This window comes from Saccostrea echinata, unplaced genomic scaffold, assembly GCF_033153115.1.
Source record: "Saccostrea echinata isolate AGI-Se365-2 ecotype Australia unplaced genomic scaffold, CSIRO_AGI_Sech_v1 ptg000028l, whole genome shotgun sequence".
In the NCBI taxonomy this organism is placed as follows: Eukaryota; Metazoa; Mollusca; class Bivalvia; order Ostreida; family Ostreidae; genus Saccostrea; species Saccostrea echinata.
The window spans coordinates 3,202,545-3,224,869 of record NW_026889777.1 but is presented as its reverse complement, the minus strand read 5'-3'; the positions used below and the strand labels follow the sequence as shown (position 1 = coordinate 3,224,869).

The following is a 22,325-nucleotide window of genomic DNA, read 5'->3' as shown; positions in this document are numbered from 1 at the left end:
CATAAAAGATCGTAAGTACATTAAACATGTATTCTATTTCTAACTAAAAAAAATTGCTTATAAAAATATTTTAAGTATGGATTGCCTTTTACCACTTATTATAAAAAAGCAATAATTTTTGTACAAATAATTTCTTCCGAAAGTAAAGTTTATTTTTAAAAAATTGATAGCATAAAGAGCTGAAAAATAAACCAAAATTATAACAAGTTTTTGTTGCAAACACAAATAAACAGCGTAAATTTAGGAATTTATTTTTTTATGTATAAATTATTATAAAAGAAATATTAGAAGTAAAATAAATAGAACAAATTGTGTGTTCATTCTTAAAATTAAACATTGAAAGTCATTTAAACTCGACCATAGCCACACATACGTTGCAAATATGAATGGTTATATCAAGGGAATTTCTTCAAAAGGAGTACATGTAAATAGCCTTCAAAAACTGTTGAAAACTCTCTGAAAAGGGGGCAAAGGAACATCAAATGCAGGAATAAAAACTAACGAAAATAAGATAGTTTTTTGATGTGAAATAAATACAAACTGTTTATTTACAAATAACCTGAAGTAATTCTTCACTTAAAAAAAATTTAGAAAAAGAAATGAGAGAAAACAAATTGAAGGGAGAAATATTTTTGAAAAGAATTTTAAAAAAAGTTAGATTTTCTAATATTTCATTTAATCTAACAATAATTTCAGATAGATTAATATATTTATTTTAATGTACTGTATATAAATAAAGGTAGAGATAACATAAGCACAGTATGTCATGTTTTTAGCTTACAACTTGCCATAAAAGCAAATGAACATGTATTATTCCGCAGTTAAACTGAACATGAAATATCACGTTTTTGTCAGCACATTTTCACTGCAACTTTAAAATTGTCAAATCAGCTGTTTACAGGAGTGTATTTAGGTCAGGCTCTAAGGTAAATAAAAAACGTGTTTCATATCATCGGACATAATTATCAATCTCAATCCTTTTCGCAAACATATTTCGTTATTGTTCAGTTATATATACATGTACACTTAGACGACTATTAACTTATTTCTGTATATCACATATTACATAAAACCTCAGTTAATCTGATATAAATGAATAAATGCAAAAAAGAATATATAATTATTAAACCATAAAGAACATAAACCAATTAACCCATTAAAGCTTCATCTAAATCTCCCATGAATTCATTTACATTTGTAAGCCTACTGGATTTCTGAGAAGATATTGAAGTCAATATCACATGTTAACTTACAAAAGAATAACAAAATGAATAAATTATTGAATACAAATGTACAAGATAACTAATAAAACACTGCATGGCAATGGAAGTCTTAAGACGATGACCTTTTTGCCCTTATTAGCAGGACAATAAAGGAAATCAGTCTGAATCCTATAAATAGAGCAAAGAGTAGTCCCAGATCTAGATAGAAATTGTCCTGTAGAATAAAAAATATCCAATATAGTAAATATAACTCCATAAAAGTAATTTCATAGTTCATTTAACATCATTCAATGAAAAATGAGAATACACAAAATGTATATCTTATTTTGTGAACATTGATATATGTATATTCTGTCTTTATTTTACTGACTGAATATCTCATATACGTATATGAAAATAAATGAAAACCACAGGTAGCAAAATTATTTACCTTATCAAAACTTAGACTCTTAATGACTAGCTCACCACGTGGAATACATGTCGAATTAGACGTACATGCTAGAATAACAAAATAAATGTTATGATGAACAAGAAAGCTGGTTGAATCGACGTATTTCGATTTAACATACTACATGTAATACAAAAAGTAGACAAATTGATGTAAAATTTAAATAACTTTACAAGAAAGCTATATAGAGTAAAAAAATAATAATAATTTAGTTCTCTAAATCTTCTCTCAATACTGGACAAAAATGAGCTGGACAGAAGATAGTTGTTTATCTCAGAATTTGATAATTACTGATTTACTGATATTGTGAAGTGTTTGCTGAAAACTGCTATTAATTTACTCGTGCTGATAGTTTTCTTTTACTGTAGATGCTGAAAAGTCTTTTATATATATATATATATATATATATATATATATATATATATATATATATATATATATATATATATATATATATATATATATATAATATTCTGTTCCCCATTTCTGTATGGTCAGTTATAAACTTACCTATATTGTTCACATCATCCCACTGATTTACAACCAACATTTCGTTTCCATAAGAGAACCAGGATAGATATTTAAACCATATGAGCCAGTCAGGGATGGACCTTACAAAAAACAATGTTGAAAATGATTCAATTTGCAATATTACATACAATGCAAGAGGAAATCATCATGAAGTGGTCAAATATTATTGCGATATAGAACCACCTGAACACCGTAAGATCTTTAAACAAATGGTAAAGAAAAGTAGGTACAGCAAGAGGTCAGTGCCTGAAAATGACAATTGTATTGAGGACCAAACCAGTGATTGTACATTTTTTTAAGTGTGTGCAATTGCTTAGTTTAATTGATTTATTTGATTTACTTAATAAAAATGTTGGGTTTTTATTTACTAACTGGTAACTACTGTATATATACAGATGTAGGACTACTAAGTATATGTACATGTAGGAGTACTTACATGTAGTATATAATCACTCACCCACTGTTGAGGAAAAATCCTCCAAATAATAGAAAAGGTATCATGAGAGCTGGGGCTATTGCTAGAGCTGCAGTGACTGTTGGGGCTGCTGCAGACACCACGTAACCTAAAGGAATTAAACACCATCTTATATTAGAGATTTAAAGTACATAAAATTACTTTCTAAGAGAGGGCAAAAATGGAAAATAACTTAAATGAATACCAAATGAGGCAGCGGTGTTTGATATCACGATAGCTACTCCCGTGGCCACCAGAAACGCATATCCGTCATGAATTAAACCTGTAAAATGTAAAAAAAAAAGTTAAAATATAATCTTAAAAGATTGAAGTTATGAATTTTATATTCCAGGAAAAAATGTATTTCCTATGAGTAATACAGTACAGGAGCTCTATTCACAAAAAAAAAAAAAAAATTGAACGACTAAAAGCAGAATTTGATAACTCTAAGTTCACTTTTTAATTGAAATGATTTTTTTCTCAATATATTCTAGTGTAATAGAAATGTAAGGTTATTTTCGCCTACTATAGCTTAGATAGTATTTGAAGAATTGGAAAAAAAATTGTCTTAGTTATAACATATTTTGTGAAAAATGTCCTAGATACTATGTATGTATCATTTATTCAGTGTATGCATTTTCTGTTATTATTCACTTGTTAAATAAAGTTACTTATTAAAATAAGACTATCATTCATTCAGTACTTTCGTTTAATTCATAATTCACCAAGTTTACCTACCACTCATCCAATAGAGTATGGACATAAATATAACCGGGATGACGATTAGAAAGGGTATCTGTAAAAACAATGTTTACATCTTTTATTAAAACATGAAAAAATAAAAACCTAAATAGGAACATAAATACTCACATGTATAAAATACAAAATGGTACAATACACATGAATGTAAATTTTTGTTGAATTCGTATAAATTCGGATGTATAGACATAATGTACATGTACATTATTTACTAGTACGTTTATCTGGCTATACACTCATTATTACATACTTATTTCAGTAAATTATAATTCATCCGTAATCATAAATATGTATTATCTGTTTATGTAGTGTTAGTTTTGCAAATAGTTTGTCTGCTTTATAACCATGAGTAAAGAAGAATTGCAAACAGTTTGTCTGTTAGATGACTACGTGTATGAGTAAAGAAGATTTTCAAAGAAGTAATATATTTTCAAATTATAACCAATATTCCTATACAGGGGCCTGAACCTAGACTCAGGACCCATGAATGATAACATTTTCGTAACATATTACGTATACATTGTAATTATTTCATCACTTTTTCCACTTTATGTCCTTCAGAAGAGAAGATTTTCAAAGATTTAATGAAATTCAATATAAGACCAACTAAAGTTATATCCTGAAGCCTGAACACCGGACCAAGGAGCCATGAATTCTAAAATAGTACTCATTGTTATCTTGTTACCAACTTCCTCATACATGTAGATGTCAATGAAAAATTAAACAGATGTTAAAAAAAACCAACTTAGTTTCACTCTATGACCTGAACCAATGGACCAAAGGTCATAAATTTTACAATTTTGATAAGAGCTAAGTATTTATCATTACCTGACATGCAAATTGTTTGTCTGTTTCATGTCCATGAGTAAAGAAGATTTTGAAAATTGTAATAGTGTATTTTAAATATATTACCAACTTATCAAGAAGCCTGAACACTGGAGCCAAGACCCACGAATCTAAGGTAAAACATATATGACCAACTTAGCCCCAATCTGGAGCCCTAAGTATGGACCTACGAGCCATGATAACCATAGCTGTGGTAGAGGAATAAGTGTTCATTATAATTATGGATAAAGTTGGTCTGTTAAATGCCTTAAAACAGTGAGGAAGTTTTAGTTTTTCGAAGATGTAATGTATTTTCAATTTATTGCCAACTAAGCAAGCTTGAGCAGCGGACCCAGGGTCAGGCATTTCATAAATCATTTCACAATTATGCCGAAAGGTCGAGTATTCATTTTACAGACAGTTTGTCTGCTATGCATGCATACAGTTTGCCTGCTAGATGCTCATGAGTAAAGGAGATTTTATAACTAGAAGATAAAATTCGTTTTCAATATATGACCAAATTAGTCCAACCCTGGAGTCTGAACCCAAATGCAGGGGCTATGAATTTCTCAATTATTGTGAAAGTTTACCTGCTAGATGTCCAGAAGTAGAAGGATTTTGAAAATTGCATTAATTTTGGTTGTTTTGACCACATCCCTAAGACTCCAGGGAGGCAGAGATTATGATGTTCAGTTTTTGTTCCCTTTACCAATCAATGCTATATATCGACATTGGTTTTGTAATTTTAGAGAGGAAGCTGACAATGCTCAAAAATTTACGACCGATAGACTAAAACAGACAGCTTTAGGTCACCTGAGTGAATAAGTTAAACTAAGAATTATGTGTAATGATAATTACTATGTGTAATGGCAATTACTTTTGAACGTGCAAACTAAGCTTGTAATAAGCATGCAACTAATTATAAGGATCTGATGTGTACGTGTTTATTTTATTGTAAATAATTATACTTCTTTTTTGTTTCTTATAATAGTGTAGACCTATCTTAATAAAAAAGCATTCTTTAAGGGATGCACTCGCACTTTTTAAAGAATCCGAATATGGCCACATAGTTCACTTTTGCACTATCACACCATCCACTTGTAGTCGATGGTGCGATGACGATGACGAGACAGTGTCATGACGATGACGCAGTGCCATAGCACGATGATGCCATATAAAAGTTCGCATCCCTTCATCGTCAATGTTCCATCGCATCGTCGTCGTTGCGCTATCGCATAATCAGGCCATGTTCATCGCACCATCGTTATCGTACAATCGCGGTATCGAACCTCTCGACCAAAAACTTGATAATGAGATTATGCCTATCCGGATTCTTTACTTATTGTATATACATATGCTTATTGGAATAAGAAAAACTAAGTTGGAAGGATACAATGTTTATTTGTTAAATACATGTACATATTTCACTTGAATAAAGCTTAAAAAATGCCCTTCAAACATAAAAGAATTCTAATTATAAAGTTGTTTACCTCCACTAGTGTTTTGCTCATATAATAGACTCCTACACCATACAGCCCTGTGCCATACTCCCTTAAAAATATGGGTACTTCTATTGGGAAAACCTAATCATAAAAAAGTATTTAAGATGGTAGGATACATTGAAATGATCAATTAAAATTTGTACAAAATGTATAGGGAGGTGGTTTGTTTCTTTTTAATCATTTTCTCTGATCAAAAATCTTGAAAGTATCTGTACACTTTTACCCCAAAATCACTTCACCTATAGTTTAAAGATTTTTGAAAATTGTAGCTCAAATCCTCATATAACTAGTGAGTTAAAAATCATATAAATATTATACTTATATTAGCTTTGTGCTCAATCTAATTTCTTACATTCAGAACAGAGAAGATGTTGTTAAAGCTGAGGTTGGTGATGATAACAAAGATGACTCCGTTAATGTTCATGATGTCGTCTTGTGCATAATCATCGTCTGTTTTCAGATAAATGATTCCCAGAATCAAAGCAAAAAACTGAAAACCGCAAGAGAGTAAAAAATTAAAGATATTCTCCTCAATAAAAGATTCAATTTGGCTTAAATAGTGTATGAGCACAAATTCATACATTGATTTGTATACCCCTCCCCCTATAAATGATAATAAAATTAAAATGTTTTGAAATACACACAAAATCTTGATCAGAATTCTCTTACAAGATGTAGCTCTCCTGGATTCCCTTAAAATAGCATCAGAAAATTGGACACATGAGCTTGAACAGTTCCAAGATGTTCTCTTGTTTTATTGTAACAGTAACATCGATGTTATTAGAAATTAACCTATTTAATTATGTACATGTTCATTGACATAATTAACATTTATATTATTTTTGTATATCAGAATTTTAGGATAAAAAAAAGAATTTTGAAATAATAACATGTTATGCCACTTTAAGTAACAGCAACTGTGACAACATTTTATCGAAAATGGAAATTGATTTTAATGAGGTTTTGATCAAACAGTGCTGTTAATTATATTTATTAATAAAAAAAAATACTCTTTAGATATTTCACTAACGTTATTATTTCCCCAAAATACATAACCAATTCTAGCTATTAACAAATTAGAAACAGGATCATGGGTTAATGCTATGGAGAAAAATTGATTTGGACAAAAAACGATCCCAGAATTGTAGTTTTAATGAATATGTTCTGGACTACAGTTTAGTCTTAAGATTATAGTTTGTTTGAGTTTGATCCGGAATTTGAAATGACCTATAACTTGTTATAGACTTGTACTTTAGATGAATAGATAAGGGGTCCTATTATCAGGATTATGAATGGGTCTAATAATAATAAAGATGAAACTGGCCGGAACTAATATGAATTTGTTGTAAACACAAGTTGATCTTATAACACTTTGGATGATCTTGATTCAAACTCTGATTGGGTTCCACCATGGGTTTGACAAAGAATCGGACTATGGAAGGATCCTCTACAGGAAAGAAAAGTTATTCAGAACTTACAACCGTTTGTATGAATGTGCTCTGAGCATAAGGGTCATGTGAAAATTAAAATTGATCTTAATTGTTTTGAATACTTTGATCCTGACATTTGAGTGCATCTTACAACGGTCTGGAAAAAATTGATCTGGGCTAAAGTGGGTGCTTCATAGTTTTTAATAAATTGGATCCCAACAATGTATGGGTCTAATCCGGGTTGGGATGAATTTGATCCGGACTATGCATGGGTCTTACTATAGAATATGATGAAGACATACAGTAGAGTGGATTTTACACTATAAATTTATTTTTTGAATTTAATCAAGACTTTATATGTCTCATAACTGTTAGGATGAATTTGACCCCCAGATTTAGAATAGATCATACAATGCTTTTGATGAACTTGATCTGGATTATAAGTTTACAATGTTTCTGATGAATCTGATGTTGACTCACAGTGGATCTTACCATTGCTTACGATGAATTTGGTTTTGAGCTACATGTATGAATTAGTCTTTTGATGGTTTGGATGAATTTTCTTCTGTGCTATGAGTGGATCTTACAATGATTTGCATGGATTTCACCTACTACCCTTACTTTTAGTGTATCTTAAAATGCTCTAGATGAATTTGATCCACACTTTGAATGGATTTTACAATGGTTGGATGAATTTGAAATTGGTTATGAGTGGGTGTTAAAAATGTTTGTATAATTCTGACCCAGACTGTGAATGAGTCTTACAATGATTCTGATGAATTTGAACTGGCCTACATGTCTCTGTTGATTTTACAATGATTCAGATGAATATGATGTGCCTATGAATGAGTCTTACAATGGTTTGGATGAATTTGATATGGACTATGAGTGGATCTTACAATGGTTTAGTTATGATCTGGATCAGGAATGAGTCTTACAATGGTTTGGATGAATTTGATCCGGACTATGAGTGGATCTTACAATGGTTTGGATGAATTTGATCCGGACTATGAGTGGATCTTACAATGGTTTGGATGAATTTGATCCGGACTATGAGTGGATCTTACAATGGTTTAGATATGATCTGGATCAGGAATGAGTCTTACAATGGTTTGGATGAATTTGATCCAGACTATGAATGGATCTTACAATGGATTAGATATGGTCTGGATCAGGAATGAGTCTTACAATGGTCTGGATGAATTTGATCCGGACTATGAGTGGATCTCGTATACTTGTTATCCAGCTTCTCCAGAACACTGATCTTAACTGCTGGATAAAGGATGCACCATACCTGTCAAAAAAAATATGTTTTCTAAATATGTGTATATTACTTTTTTTAGAGTTTAAAAATAAAGAAGTTTTAATACCTGCATATTTTTAACAGAAAACTGATAATTTAGGAATCTTGACACCATTTCTGATAATGCAGATACTTTTTCAATTAAGACTGCTAAAAGAAAGGTAAGAGATCGTTGTTACAAAGCTGGTAATGAAGATATTGACAAGATTATTGTTACAAAGCAGATAATGCAAAATACATTAAAGACACTGGCAGACTTAGAGGGGATCCCAGGCCCCGACCCCCTTTTGTGACCAAAAATACGCAAAAGATTAATAAATCAATTTTTATGTTGTGGGATATTGAATTAATTTTACCTAAAGTATAGCTAAAATAAGTAAAAAAATGTTCCTAAAAACTCCCAAAACCTAAGAGCTTCCGGGGGCTTCGCACCCTGGGCCTCCATCCCAGACCCCGAATTCCCCCCCCCCCCCCCTTCAAGAATCCTGGATTTGCCACTGAAAGAAATTAAGATTGATTTTTAATATCAAATACTTATTAGATGATTGAAAGCTGATAATGCATGTACTTATAAGATTGTTATTAGAAAGCTGATAAGCTGGTAATACACTACACATAAAATTGTTGATAAAAAGAAGAATCAGAAAGGCTGCTTATCAGATTGCCACTAGAAAGCTGATACATGTAATGCATATACAGTAAAAGAAGAGGCCCAAAGGCCTTAACGGTCACTTGAGTGCAATACAACAATTTAGAGTATCCATAAACTGATAAATGAAGCTTTGTTGACCAAAAGAAAGAAAAATAGTATGATTAGCATGAACAAAATAATTGGTCTAGTATCCATCTGTCCAGTATTTAACACTATTATCATGCAGACTATTAACAAAATGTCTATTTTTTAACCCCATATTATAACATTTCACAATGGCCTCTCTTGGCCTTTGAAGAACATATAGAAAGATAAATTATTTTTGTCTCATTTTTATTCATCTATTATTTCCAAGTCTACCTGATCATTAAAACTATGAAAGTACATTTTGTATTATACATGTACAGTAAATATTCTTGCATAATTCTCTTATTCTATTAACCTTTCAAATACATTATATACAGTGATTAATTATCAAAGGTAAATGGCAAAGGGGAAAAACTTTGCTCAGCATAATACAAGTTAAAAGAGCCCTGGCCAGGACCAGAACACTTGACTATATGGTCCAGGTGTTCAAAATTCTGGTAAAAATACCCTTTCCTATTAAAACTTTTACTCTGGGCCTTGAATATGCCCAGAAGCATAGAAGATTTTCAAAGAAATGCATTTTCACAACATTATTAAATAAATAAGACCCCACCCTTACACCAGAACTTCTGACCCAGGGGCCATTAACTCACAATTCTGGAAGAAGCACCCTTGCTCATCATGACTTGTTTCTTTTCTTTATAACCAGTAGTAGAAAAAAAATGAAAGAAATTATGCATTTTCACTATATAATCAATAGAGCCCCCCCCCCCCTTCAACAGAACCCCTGACCTAGGGACCATGAATTTCACAATTTTGGAAGAGGCATTCTTCCTTATCATAACCATGAACTTCCTTTAATTGAATTATACCCAGGAGCAGAGAAGAAGATTTTGAAGAATTTATGCATTTTCACTATATAATCAACAGAGCCCCGTCCTAACACCAGAACCCCTGACCCTAGGGCCATGAAATTCACAATTTTTAAGGAAGCAGCCATGTTCATCATAACTATGTACTTAGTTTATTTAATATCCAAGAGAGAGAAGAAGATTTTCAAAGTCTTAATGCATTTTCACTATATATATATATATATATATATATATATATATATATATATATATATATATATATATATATATATATATATCAACTGAGCCCTGCCCTAACACCAAAGCTCCTGATCCAGGGTCCATGAATTCACAATTATGGAAGAGGCAATAATGCTCATCATAACTATGCACTAAGTTAGTTTATTTAATACTAAGGAGTAGAGAAGAAGATTTTCAAAGAATTAATGCAATTTGAATACACATTCAATAGAGCCCCGCCCTACATGTAACACCTGAACCCCTGACCCAGGGGCCATGAAATTTACAATTTCTGATAAGGCAGCCATGCTCACCATAACTATGTTCTAAGTTAGTTTATTTAATACCCAGGAGCAGAGATTTTCAAAGAATTAAAAAATTTTCACTATATAATCAATAGTGGCCTGCCCTAACACAAGAACCTCTGACCCTGAGGCCATTAAATTCACAATTTTGGAAGAGCACTCTTGCTTATCATAACTATGTACTTAGTTAGTTTATATAATACCCAGGAGCATAGAAGAAGATTTTCAAAGAATTAAAGAATTTTCACTATAAAATCAATAGATTCCCACCCTAACACAAGAACACCTGACCCTGGGGCCATGAAATTAACAAATTTGGAAGAGGCACTCTTGCTCATCATTACTATGTACTTAGTTGGTTTATTTAATACCCAGGAGCAGAAAAGAAGATTTTCAAAGAATTAATGCATTTTCACTATATAATCAATAGTGCCCCACCCTAACACAAAAACCCCTGACCCTGAGGCCATGAAATTCACAATTTTGGAAGAAGTAGTCTTGTTCATCATAATTATGAACTTAATTAGTTTATTTAATACCCAGGAGAAGATGATTTTCAAAGAATCAGTGCATTTTCACTATATAATAAATAGAGCCCCGCCCTAACACCAGAACCCCTGACCCTAGGGATGTGAAATTCATAATTTTGGAAGAGACACTCTTGCTCATCATAACTATGTTCTTAGCTAGATTATTTAATACCCAGGAGCAGAGAAGAAGATTTTCAAAGAATCAATGCATTTTCACTATATAATCAATAGAGCCCCTGAGGCCATGAAATTCACAATTTTGGAAGAGGCACTCTTGCTCTTCATAACCAAGTACTAAGTTAGTTAATTTAATATGCTGGAGAAGAAGATTTTCAAAGAATTAATGCACTTTCACTATATGATCTATATAGCCCCACCCTAGCACCAGAACTCCTGACACTGGGGCCATGAATTTCACAATTTTGGTAGAAGACTCAATGCGTATTACAATCATGCCAACAGTTCGACTGCTTGATGTCCAGGAGTAAAAAAAAAGATTTTTAAAGATTGCATTAATTTTGGTGGTTTTAGCAATAGGTCACCTGAGTGACTCGGGTGACCTAAAACGTTGAATCTGTTCACTGTGAGTAAAAACTATTGAATCTGACAACTGTGCAATCTACTGTAATTTACAATGATACTTATTGGACTGCTGTTAAAAAGAAGATGGAATAATACTGCTGATAGAACACTGGCAATGTAGATACTTATTAGATATATATATATATATATATTGTTAAAACACTGGCAATGCAGAAACATATTAGATAAATATTGCTGATAGAACACTGGCAAGATAAACGCAGATACTTATTAGATAAATATAACTGGTAATGCAGATACTTATTATAAAAATATTGCTGATAGATCACTGGCAATGCAGATACTTATTAGATCATAAGGCAACTGATTGAATTGATACATACCTTGTTGTGTCGCTCAGGGTATTTAAAATCTGACAGATAAAAGATTGTTCAGATGTTAATAGAATTTCTAATAAAGGCATATTAAGCACATATTAACTTTTTTCAAGTTCAGAATTCCTCAAAGAAGAAATTTTGAGTGATGAGCAACTGTTGAATGATTACTTCATAATTAGTTTCACAAGTATTTGTAACAAGTCTATATGTCACAAGTTGGAATTTACTAACTATTACTTGTATTTAGTAGTCTATGTGCTGTGAGATGCTAGTTGTAAGTGAATAGTAAGTTAGATGTAACTGATTACTTACATGTAGTACATTAGCATCATTCTATATCTGTTAGTAGTAGTTTGTGAATTGTAATTAGTTATTCTGGAGTTACAGTTGGCAAATTTCAGGGTTTGACACTAAGGCACATCCGACAGACCCAGTCTAGTAAATGAGTGGTCAGGTCGTGTAAAATGTAGGTGAACTAGACCGATTGGTCATGTTGATAAAATAACTGTTAAAGTCCCAGTTCGATGTTCAAATAAATAATCTAATAACTTTTAAAGAAATTTTCTTCTTTCTCCAAAGCCATATTGCTGTATGAAGGGAAAAAAATCCCCGCCTAACACAATTGCTATTTTTAGCCACAGCTGTAATTGGCTAGTCACAGTCGAAACTACTATTCAGTATTAATATTGTTAAAATAGTTATGTTTAGTACAGTTTTAAATTTATAGATATTTACGATTATCATTTTTATTTAATTTATTAATGTTCTTTCAGGCTTATAGTTCTCGAATATCCCAATGAACCAAACTCAATTATTGACTGAGAACTATTGAACAGTCTGTCAAAAATATTGACACGCACAAAAGACGATGTCTTTCTTAAATATGGTTTCAGAAGTTACATGTACCTCATTAAAATTCTTGATCATAAGAAATAAATTTGCATGTTTGGTCAGGGCTAGTGATTTTATGGTCAGGGCTTGTAGAAATTATTGGTAGTAGCCCAATTGTCTAGTGCTTATAAAAGTTAATGTCAAACCCTGTAAATACATCATAGGGTAAAGACACTTAGTGGATAAGCTATCTTTTACTTACAAATTTTTGGGACACTTGTCTGTGATCACACATTCCATTCATCTCTTCTTTCATTGTTTTACATGCCTCTGAGGCCTCAAATTTGTCACAAATTTTCTACAAATTATGAGAAAGTTACCACTGCATTTCAGAAATAATAAATTGTGATCAAGATGGTTTGCAATAATATATTGGTAGGGAAACCATTTACTTGAACTCGTGCTTTGCAATCTGTTTCTTTTCCAGGTATGACTGCTAGAGTAAGAATATAGTGATCCGCTGGGTTATAATTTACAGGGCAGGGATACCCATTGCTGAAAGAGAAGGTCAATTATAATTACCTAGATGTGTTTTGTACTTCAATTTTAACAGTAATTCAATTCATTTTATTTTAAATAGAATTTTAGTAATGTATCAGGGGCCCGTTTTACAAAAGAACTTACAACTAAGACTAAAAACTTTAGTTGATAGTTAAATCTTACAAAACGTATGTTTCTGTTCAAAATTGTTTGCATAAAAATATCTTTCTAAATTCTTTTCAAAAAGATTTAAACCATTTTCAAAGTAATGCAAAAAAGAAAGTTCTCTGCATAATAACAGTTTGATCTTAGTCATAAGTTCTTTTGTAAAATGGGGACCTGATATGCATAACATGAATCTAGTTTGTATGTGATATATCAATACAAAGTTTCTTTTCTTACTTCTTTGTCTACAAATCGTGCTTTTAAAGTGATATTCAAAATTGCTAAAATGGTACATGTATAAAAAATGGCAAAGTTATGTTTATCACACCGTACAAGTACTGATTTCAAAATGTGAATTTGTGAAACTGAAGTTGTTATAAATTTATCATAGCAGTTTGTGCACATTTGCCTTCAAGGTCAATAGCCAATAGCTTTAAATAAATAAAATATGTTAACTATGGTTTAACACTTAAAAATCACATTATCAATGAAATAAGGTCATTAAGATGGAAATGCATCACCAATAAAACCATATGTTCATTGCAATGAGAACTAGCTTATGGCCTTTAAAAAGTTTCATACAATCAAAATCTCACGTTTTGAAGAACTCAAGTGCATCTGGCATTGGTCCTGAAAATGCTACTCTTCCCTCAGCTAAAAGAAACAGCCTGAAAATATGAAAACATACCAATGATGTTTACTTGTTTCAATAAATTTGAATTAAATATCGCTGACTGATTAAAACTTATGACTCTTCTAATAAACAAAATGTTTGCATTGATTAGAGGTTCTTTAGGCAAATTTATAATTAATTCTTTTCAAATGAATTTTTTTCTTACTCATCAAATAACTCAAAGACTTCTGACGGTGGTTGGTGAATTGTGCACAAGATGGTTCTGCCACTTTTTGTCATAGTCTTCAAAGCTTGTATGACACTGAATGCCATGAATGAGTCTAAACCGGAAGTAGCCTCGTCACAAAACATCAATGGAGGATTCGTTAGCAGCTTAAGGGAAAAGTACAGACATGTAAATTAATCATAACTTTATTTTTTTCTCTTGTTTATTCAAAGGAGACTGAACATAAAAACAAAACTATTCTGAAAAAAGAACATGAGAGGAACACTCATTCCTTGATACAGGTGTAATTTGTATGCAATAACATACCAAGCCTGGGCATATTTTGTTGGTAAAAGATCACCCACTGATCTACTAGCAACTACAGTGCAGTAAGATACATATGAAGATTTGTTGAACCAAGGAAAATAATCGACTTCTTAGGAGCAAAAGAAATATTCAAATTATCAAATTCCCAGGTCTTGTAAGTTGAGTTTTAATAAGGATTACAGAAAAAATAATGGAAACAAACAAGGAACGTTAACTCTGCCAAACAGTAAAAAAAATATAAAAATTTATGTTACCTCTGAAGCAAATGAGAGCCTCTTCATTTCTCCCCCAGAAATCCCCTTAAGCCTGCCTGGTAACCCAATAACTGTATCAGCACATTTGGTTAAACCAAGCTGTAAAAAGTCAGGGTGGGATGATTAGCTCACCTGAAGTAAAACTTTTAACCTTTCTAAATAAGCTTTGGCTATATCACATTAAATAAGATATATAAAATTTGGAATTCCAAAGGAAACAGGCTGGATTTATTAAGATTAAGGTTCATTGACCCTCTGATAAGAAGGATAACTCTTAATTGGGATAAATGTCTGTTATTCCTTTATAAAATTCTCAGATTAATTGGCCATAATTCATTTCTCAAATTTTGCATCGCAACCTATACTGATATTGTTTGCATTTTAATCATGAATCAGGTATGTTTTGGAAAATCATAAACCTTCCTGCAAAATATTATAAGTGGCCATAGGCAGGCCTCTAACCGGCCTCTAAAATTTAGACGCCAGCTGGCCTTATCAAAAAAATTTAGTCGCCAACGCAAATATTTAGTCCCCAGGCAATTTTTCTAAGGCACCAACTTTAAAAGTTAATAGAATATAGGGACCCATGCCGAGCCTAAGAAAACACGACATGTAAATAATTCTCTCTTTTTTAAAAATTTCTTTTCGTTTCTTCAGAAAAAAAGTTAAAAATGTGAAAATTTCAAGAATTCGACGAACACCAAATCAATTTAAAATGGTCGCCAACTTGGCGACTTATGAAAAAATTTTAGGCGCCAATCAAAACTTTTAGGCGCCATGGCAACTAAATTAGTCGCCAATTAGAGCCCTGGCCATAGGGACGATGAACCTTAGGGAAAGGCAATTATCTCCTGCTTACTAAAAATGAAAACTTTAAAGTAATTTTCATACAGCTCAAGGTTACTGATTTCCGAATTATGATATAGTAAAGGAAAGCTTTGTAAGGCTTTTAAAATAAAGAATATACACCAACCTCAAGGATAACATCTTCTACTTTCTTCAGTCTTTCTGCTTTGGTCTTTCTTTTGTCCATGCGAAGTAACGCCTGGTTAATTAAAAAAACTTTATATATGTTAGATATTCTTGCTTCAGTACAGGTATATGTACGTTTTTGTAGGAGATGCTCAAAGAAAAATACACAGAATGTTTTCAAAACTTTCATACAACATATTCCTCCCTGTCATTACGAAAATGCTTCTATAAAATCAGTGTCCCCATTATGCTCTATATTTTTTATACAATATAACGTACATGTATTCTGAACTAAGATGCTCATATATCATATCGTAATATTTAAAAAAAATTGTTATACATCTGTATCTTGTGGTAAAACGTACATATGTATGCGAGTAAGATAGAGTAAGATACGTAGAATGTGTTGAAAATTAGACCTATCTGACAAGCTATGGATAAACATACTCTAAACGTAAGATGTTCTCTGACGGTTAGCGTCCCTATGAACAGATCGTCTTGCTGGACGTAAGCTGAGATGTTGGCTATTTTCGTTTTGTCCACTATCACGCCGTTGACTCTAACGTCGCCTTGTAAGATTAGGTTTCCTCTGTTTCTATAGGTGAGAACGTTCAGCAACGTAGATTTTCCTGCTCCGCTGAAAAAAAGAGCGACATTTATTGAAAGGCAAAATACGTCAATTAAATTCATTCTAAGGCCATCTTAAAAAAAAAATGTTTGCTTGCCCTCTCCCGACTGAGGATAAATTTTGATTTCATGTTATTTATAGGCTTCTTCAGCTTTACCTTGCACCCATGACAGCCATCAGCTTTCCGGGTTTTATCATTCCATTGACTGAAAAAAATTGAAAAAAAAAAACACAATTTTTATGCTCTTTATGTTTTCTTCATATGTCCAGAGAGAGAGAGAGAGAGAGAGAGAGAGAGAGAGAGAGAGAGAGAGAGAATTTGTTTATGTAAATAACATATAAGTACAATCCAAAAAATTATGGATCATATTGCCAAAAAAGTGCAATTTTCTCTCACCATTTGTCAATATTTGCTTTGGGGTGGGTTGCGCCTTGCCTCGTTGACAACATCCCCCTTTCTTTGGTAAGGCATACACGTTGACATCTTTCCATGTCAAGGTCACTGGTTCTAACTCCTCGTCTAAAGTACTACTTAATCTGTTTCTATTCGATCCTAGTTCAGGGTCTGTAACCATATTTATAAAGTAACATCTAAAATTTCACTAAATACACAAGAGTAGACACTTTAGCAGTGTCCTATAATGAATACTTATTTTATCACCTGTTTACTTCTTTTTTGTTAGGTTCATTTTGAGAAAGGGCTCTGTTTTTCCCCAAAGCTACCAAACTGTCAATATCTATTTAACTTCTTTATTAAATAGTGTCATATTTGCAGGATAAATACATGTAACAGATTTCCTATTAATATTTTTATCTGGAGAGCCAATGCAACTTGGTGACCAAAACGTTTACATTAAGCTGGTCTTCTGAACTAAAGCTAAGTCTTCCATGTACCTTGTGCTTCTATAATATAAATAATGTGTCGTGCACCAAACCGTTATCTTTAACTGTTTAAGATTGACGTCTTGTACAAACATTGATATTTACAGTCGTATCTGATTAAACCCACTTCAGAAATACCTTATTGCACAGTAGTAAGTTTACTGGGGCACACATATTAAAGTAAAAATAATGTTACCTAGGTGACATTTTTAGGCCGGATTTTATAAAATTTAATGAATTGAAAAGTTCATCCTTACGTCTCACTATTTATACATTTCAGAGCAAAACGCAACGATTAGCTATCACGACTTTCTCAAGTTTTACCCGTATACACATAAACAAATCACACACATAGGAAGCAATGTCAGTTGGGGACACCCCCAAATTGAATTTTCTCGACAAGCCAAAAAAAAAACTAAAAAACAAAACAAACAATCAATCAATCAAAAGCAAGCAAAGTTAAAAAAAAGGCATCAATCATCGTCCTCTCTTTTGAAGGACTGTTTTAACTACAGATCTGCAGTTATGTAGGTGCATTATTAAGCTAATTCTCTGTTTAATTAATAAATATTTCAGAACTAATCAAAATTAAAAAAAAAAATCATTTTAATACATTGTAGATGTTTGCAATCCAGGCATGTTGTCTTAGTGGTTTATTAATTAATGTACAGTATAGTATTTCTTCATATTACATGTAATTTATTTATTTACCTGTAGATTTCTCATTAATTACATGTAACTTTTTATTTATTCGTCCGTCTTTGCCATTTATCCATTATTCGGTTAATTTTATCAATCAGTTTATTGTGTGTTAAATATTGCAAACATCTACTTCATCAAACTATGGCATACCTCTAATATATAGTATCTTAACATTCTAACTGGAATACAACGTTTAAGCTTGCTAACCGTATGTTAAGTTAGTAGAGCGCTGTACAAAATTTGTGCACCTGAGATTCAAAGAAAAATGCAATGCGTTAGAATATATGTAATCATTCGCCAAAACTTAATAACAGAATATAATTTATAAAACTACAAAGCAAATCATGCGAAAGGACAAAAAAAATTAGTATGATTCAAAAATAAATTATTTTACATTGCACAAATGAAAAATTATATTTTAATATTCAATACAAAAACTTGGCAATGAGTTTTTTTTTTTTTTTTTTTTTTTTTAAATTTATGGAAGTAGACATGAGTTTATACAAATCTACTGGGATTATCTACCCATTTATTTATTATTTAAATACTTGAGCTGATAGGTGACCAAATTAATTATAAAGTTTTAAAAAACATACATGTATAGTCATATTTTACTTTATTTAACTTGAATTTTAAATCATCGCCATACTGTTCATTTCTCTGCAACATATCAGATATGTTGCAGAAAAAGACAGCACTAAATACCTTAAGTTTTTTCCCACCTTACTGTCAATTACTGCAGGATACTGCTGCATGATCAGATGAGGGTTATTAATCCCCCCCCCCCCAAGTCTTTTGCTAGACCTGAATTTGCACAGGGAATTAATTGCGTTTCTTCGTAGTTAATAAATACCGACTATGGGAAAATCTACACATCCCCTAGCTGCCACTGTCCAAAATATTTTAGTTTTTCTCTGACCTTCACCCTGGCATGTTAATAGCGGATCGCCAGTTGTACATGTAGAATGTATGTCACCTACATGTAATGAAGATACATACCTTCATCCGTATGAAAGTAGGAATAAAAATCTAAAAATAGTTTTGAAAAAAAAGTTTTACATGTATAAGATGACAGCAGATAATCTTTTCTCCATAACAACATGAACAAGACAAAAGGACTGTTCAAGATAAAATACGGGACATGATTAAAAACACGTGAGTTTTGCATAACACAGTTCAACATGCCAACTTCCTTACAAGGTTATAACCTTTATGATTATTTATCTGTGGATAATCAGACTGACATTTAGTTTTTATCTTTATATACCTTCAAAGGATCCATGATGATTGGTTAATCCATGCATGCCTAAGACGTTTTGTTCAGTAGACCTACATTATGATTATGTGGCAGAAAAAATAGATCATATAGCATGAGATCGCTCCAGTTAGTAACCTTTCCGACGCCGAATGTTTACAATCCTTATCACTGAAGTGCTTAAATTATTAAACTGTTATTGGGGTCCTCAAAGCGCTTTCAAATTTCTATTTTTAGTCCCCTTAATTTCCAGTATCATAAATATAGGTCACAACAGTATATCTACTTTAGTGACATGATAGAGAGAATGGCAAGAATTCAAGGTCAATCAAGAATTTTCTTACGGGTAGATAAATAAATCAAACTTCTCAGTCTCGCAAACATTAAGGACATACAAAGTCGGAAAATATCATCATAATCTATATTTTCATCCCCACTCCCATTTAAGTCCAATTTATCTATGTATTTTATTCGGCTTTTTATTTAATACGGGACCCCCATCCCCACCCCTTCTATCCAAAAAATCTCCTAGGTCCTTTCATTATAGATCTAAAAACATATTTTTTGTATTTTTCTCCGCATATGGATTTTGAAACGAATCAGAATTTTTACCTAAAATCTTTATATTTTTTTCTCAGTCTTTAAGTCAATTTTCAACTCACTGGGTATTCCATAAACGTGCGTACAAAAACAACAATGACATTCTTGATAATTTTTATAATACGTAAGTATGATATATACATGATACACGCACACTAAGAAAAGATAGTTACACTCGAGTATACTCTCAGTAATGTACAGGCGAAATATGCAGGAATTGAAAGTCAATGTCTAGCAATTATTTACAATCAAGTTTTATGGCTTAAAAAAATTAAATGATGCAAATTTATCGAATTTTCTTTATTAGTGTAATATTATAAATTTATACTTCCTTAAGGAAAAAAAATGGAAGGATAGGAATAATTAAAAAATACAATTCAAGGGCATAGAGTAACAGTGAAATCTTTCGAAGCCATTGATTAGCGAAAATATAAATGTACCCCGTGTAAGCGGTAAAAACAGTGTATATTATAAACTCTCCAAGTTGAAAATGCTCGAAAACTCTTCTGTTTTCTTTTACGTATGGATGTGGAAAATTCTTTAGCCATCAGCAGGTATTTATTTCTTTTACTTCGCAAAAATTTTCGAGTTTTCTTTTAATTTATGTTCTTCAACTATTTTCCAATCTTAAAACGTTTTAATTTAAAAAAGAGTGTGTTTGGCATATATGTACAGCATCACAGATACTTATAAAATAAAAATTAATACATCCATACCTCCATTCGAGATTTCCTCTGTTATATGTATTCTGTTCATGCTGCAGTTCTTTTTTCAAACTGGGTATACATATTGAACTGATTGGCGAAGTATGTAACAAGCTCTAGATCGATATTTCGATCGTTCTATTTAGTCAACCCTTTACACAGAATATACGTAATTTTAAAAAAAATCAATCATTGTGTTTCATAGCACCCTATATGTACCTTTAAATAACCTATACCTGTCTAAATGATAATGAAAAATTATAACCTATGCACAGATTTATTATTATCAAAAGGAAATTTCGGCTAAAAAACACCCCATCTCAAAAAAATTCTTAAATACATGTACTAATTTATAAATTAATTTATTTATTTTTGTTATTCATGTCAAAGTCATACATGTAATAACTCCCAACTTGGCAAGTCATACCAAACTACATTTATTTTCAATTTTGAAAATTTTTGTTTAGTCAAAATATACCTATTATAGAATTTGGCATCCTTCGTTTAATAGGGATTAAATCAAAATGGACTATTTAAAGCGAATTTGTCTCGACTGATGATGCTTAAAATAATTTACCCTCACTTGTAAGAATTTTGTTTTGTCTTAATTAAAAGCAGTATGACATTCTTTATGGGTTTAATCTCGAAAACTTTGTATTCCATTGCTTACATAAGCGTAGGGAAAATACATCATTCAATAGGAGCGAGGCAAAAAATAATTGAGAAGCAAAAAAGAAAAGAAAAAAAAAAAGAAAAAAAAAAAAAAAGGGTATTTCTGAAAGTGGGTTTAATCATATACGACTGTAAATATCAATGTTTGTACAAGACGCCATCTTAAACCAAAAAAAGCAAATAAACACAAAAACAACAGCAGAAATCAATAGAAATTAAAAATTCAAAAAACAAACAGAAAACAAAAAGACGAAAGAGTTCGTTTTTCGTTGGGGTTTTGGGATGGGTGGGTGAGCAGGTTCCTCTCCCTCTTGACCACAAAAAAGAGATAGCCTACCAACCTTTAACTGATTTTTTTCTGTATACTAAATAAACGTCAAAATTAGTATTCTCAAGAAAAAAAGTGGGAGATAGAGCATGCAGCCCCTCCCCTTTACTACCTCAGCCTAGCTGTCTTTAATTCTATAATATGCCCGTATCAGCTCGTTCAGAGTAACATGTACTGTAGAACATGTGGTTTGAGAGTCTTTACTTATTGTTAAATAGGTCAACGCGGAAATTTTTTAAAAATTCGTGAATTACTCCAAAAAATGTTATGATACAATTTCTTAATTACCTTTATTTGTAACTTCATCAGAAAATCCCCTGTTTACATAAGTTCCCTTCATGTCGGTATGGGTGACCTGGTAGTTTCCCTGACTAAAAATCAATACCTCCTGCTATATCAGTGACACAGGAATTTTTCTACTTAAATGTGAGGAAGGCCGTAAATTCTGCCCCAGCCGATTTAGAAGTTTAAAATATAAGTACATGTAGATTAGAACGTTCTATCGTTAAAATGATATTTTCCTTGTCCCGAGACACAGTTAGATTATTCTAACTAAAGTACATGTA

The 22,325-nt window shown here is 31.7% G+C and overlaps 1 protein-coding gene across 2 annotated transcripts; it reads right to left on the bottom strand.

The window, feature by feature from the left end:
- Positions 1-609: 609 nt before the first annotated feature.
- LOC133193631 (protein white-like) lies at positions 610-22,117 on the bottom strand. Of its 2 annotated transcripts, XM_061329586.1 has the most exons (21): positions 19,468-19,533; positions 19,200-19,229; positions 17,014-17,181; positions 16,774-16,822; positions 16,436-16,625; positions 15,990-16,061; positions 15,017-15,115; positions 14,436-14,602; positions 14,193-14,264; positions 13,344-13,446; positions 13,154-13,249; positions 12,067-12,095; positions 8,361-8,466; positions 6,095-6,232; positions 5,731-5,823; positions 3,395-3,452; positions 2,862-2,939; positions 2,660-2,765; positions 2,182-2,282; positions 1,654-1,721; positions 610-1,437 (listed from the first exon to the last, which is right to left on the bottom strand). In XM_061329586.1, the coding sequence occupies exons 1-21, from the start codon at positions 19,502-19,504 to the stop codon at positions 1,333-1,335; spliced, it is 1,965 nt and encodes a 654-aa protein (XP_061185570.1). In that variant the 5' UTR covers positions 19,505-19,533; the 3' UTR covers positions 610-1,332. The 2 variants fall into 2 exon arrangements, with proteins under 2 accessions (XP_061185570.1, XP_061185571.1); XM_061329587.1 differs by lacking the exons at positions 19,200-19,229; positions 19,468-19,533 and adding an exon at positions 22,048-22,117.
- Between the last annotated feature and the right edge of the window lie 208 nt (positions 22,118-22,325).

Coding starts and splice junctions, on each gene's coding strand:
- LOC133193631 (XM_061329586.1), bottom strand. CDS start 19,504: ATGCATGGATTAACCAATCATCATGGATCCTTTGAAG. Junction 16,626..16,773: donor ATGGCTGTCATGGGTGCAAG/GTAAAGCTGAAG, acceptor TCTTTTTTTCAG/CGGAGCAGGAAAATCTACGT. Junction 14,265..14,435: donor GTCTTTGAGTTATTTGATGA/GTAAGAAAAAAA, acceptor TCATATTTTCAG/GCTGTTTCTTTTAGCTGAGG.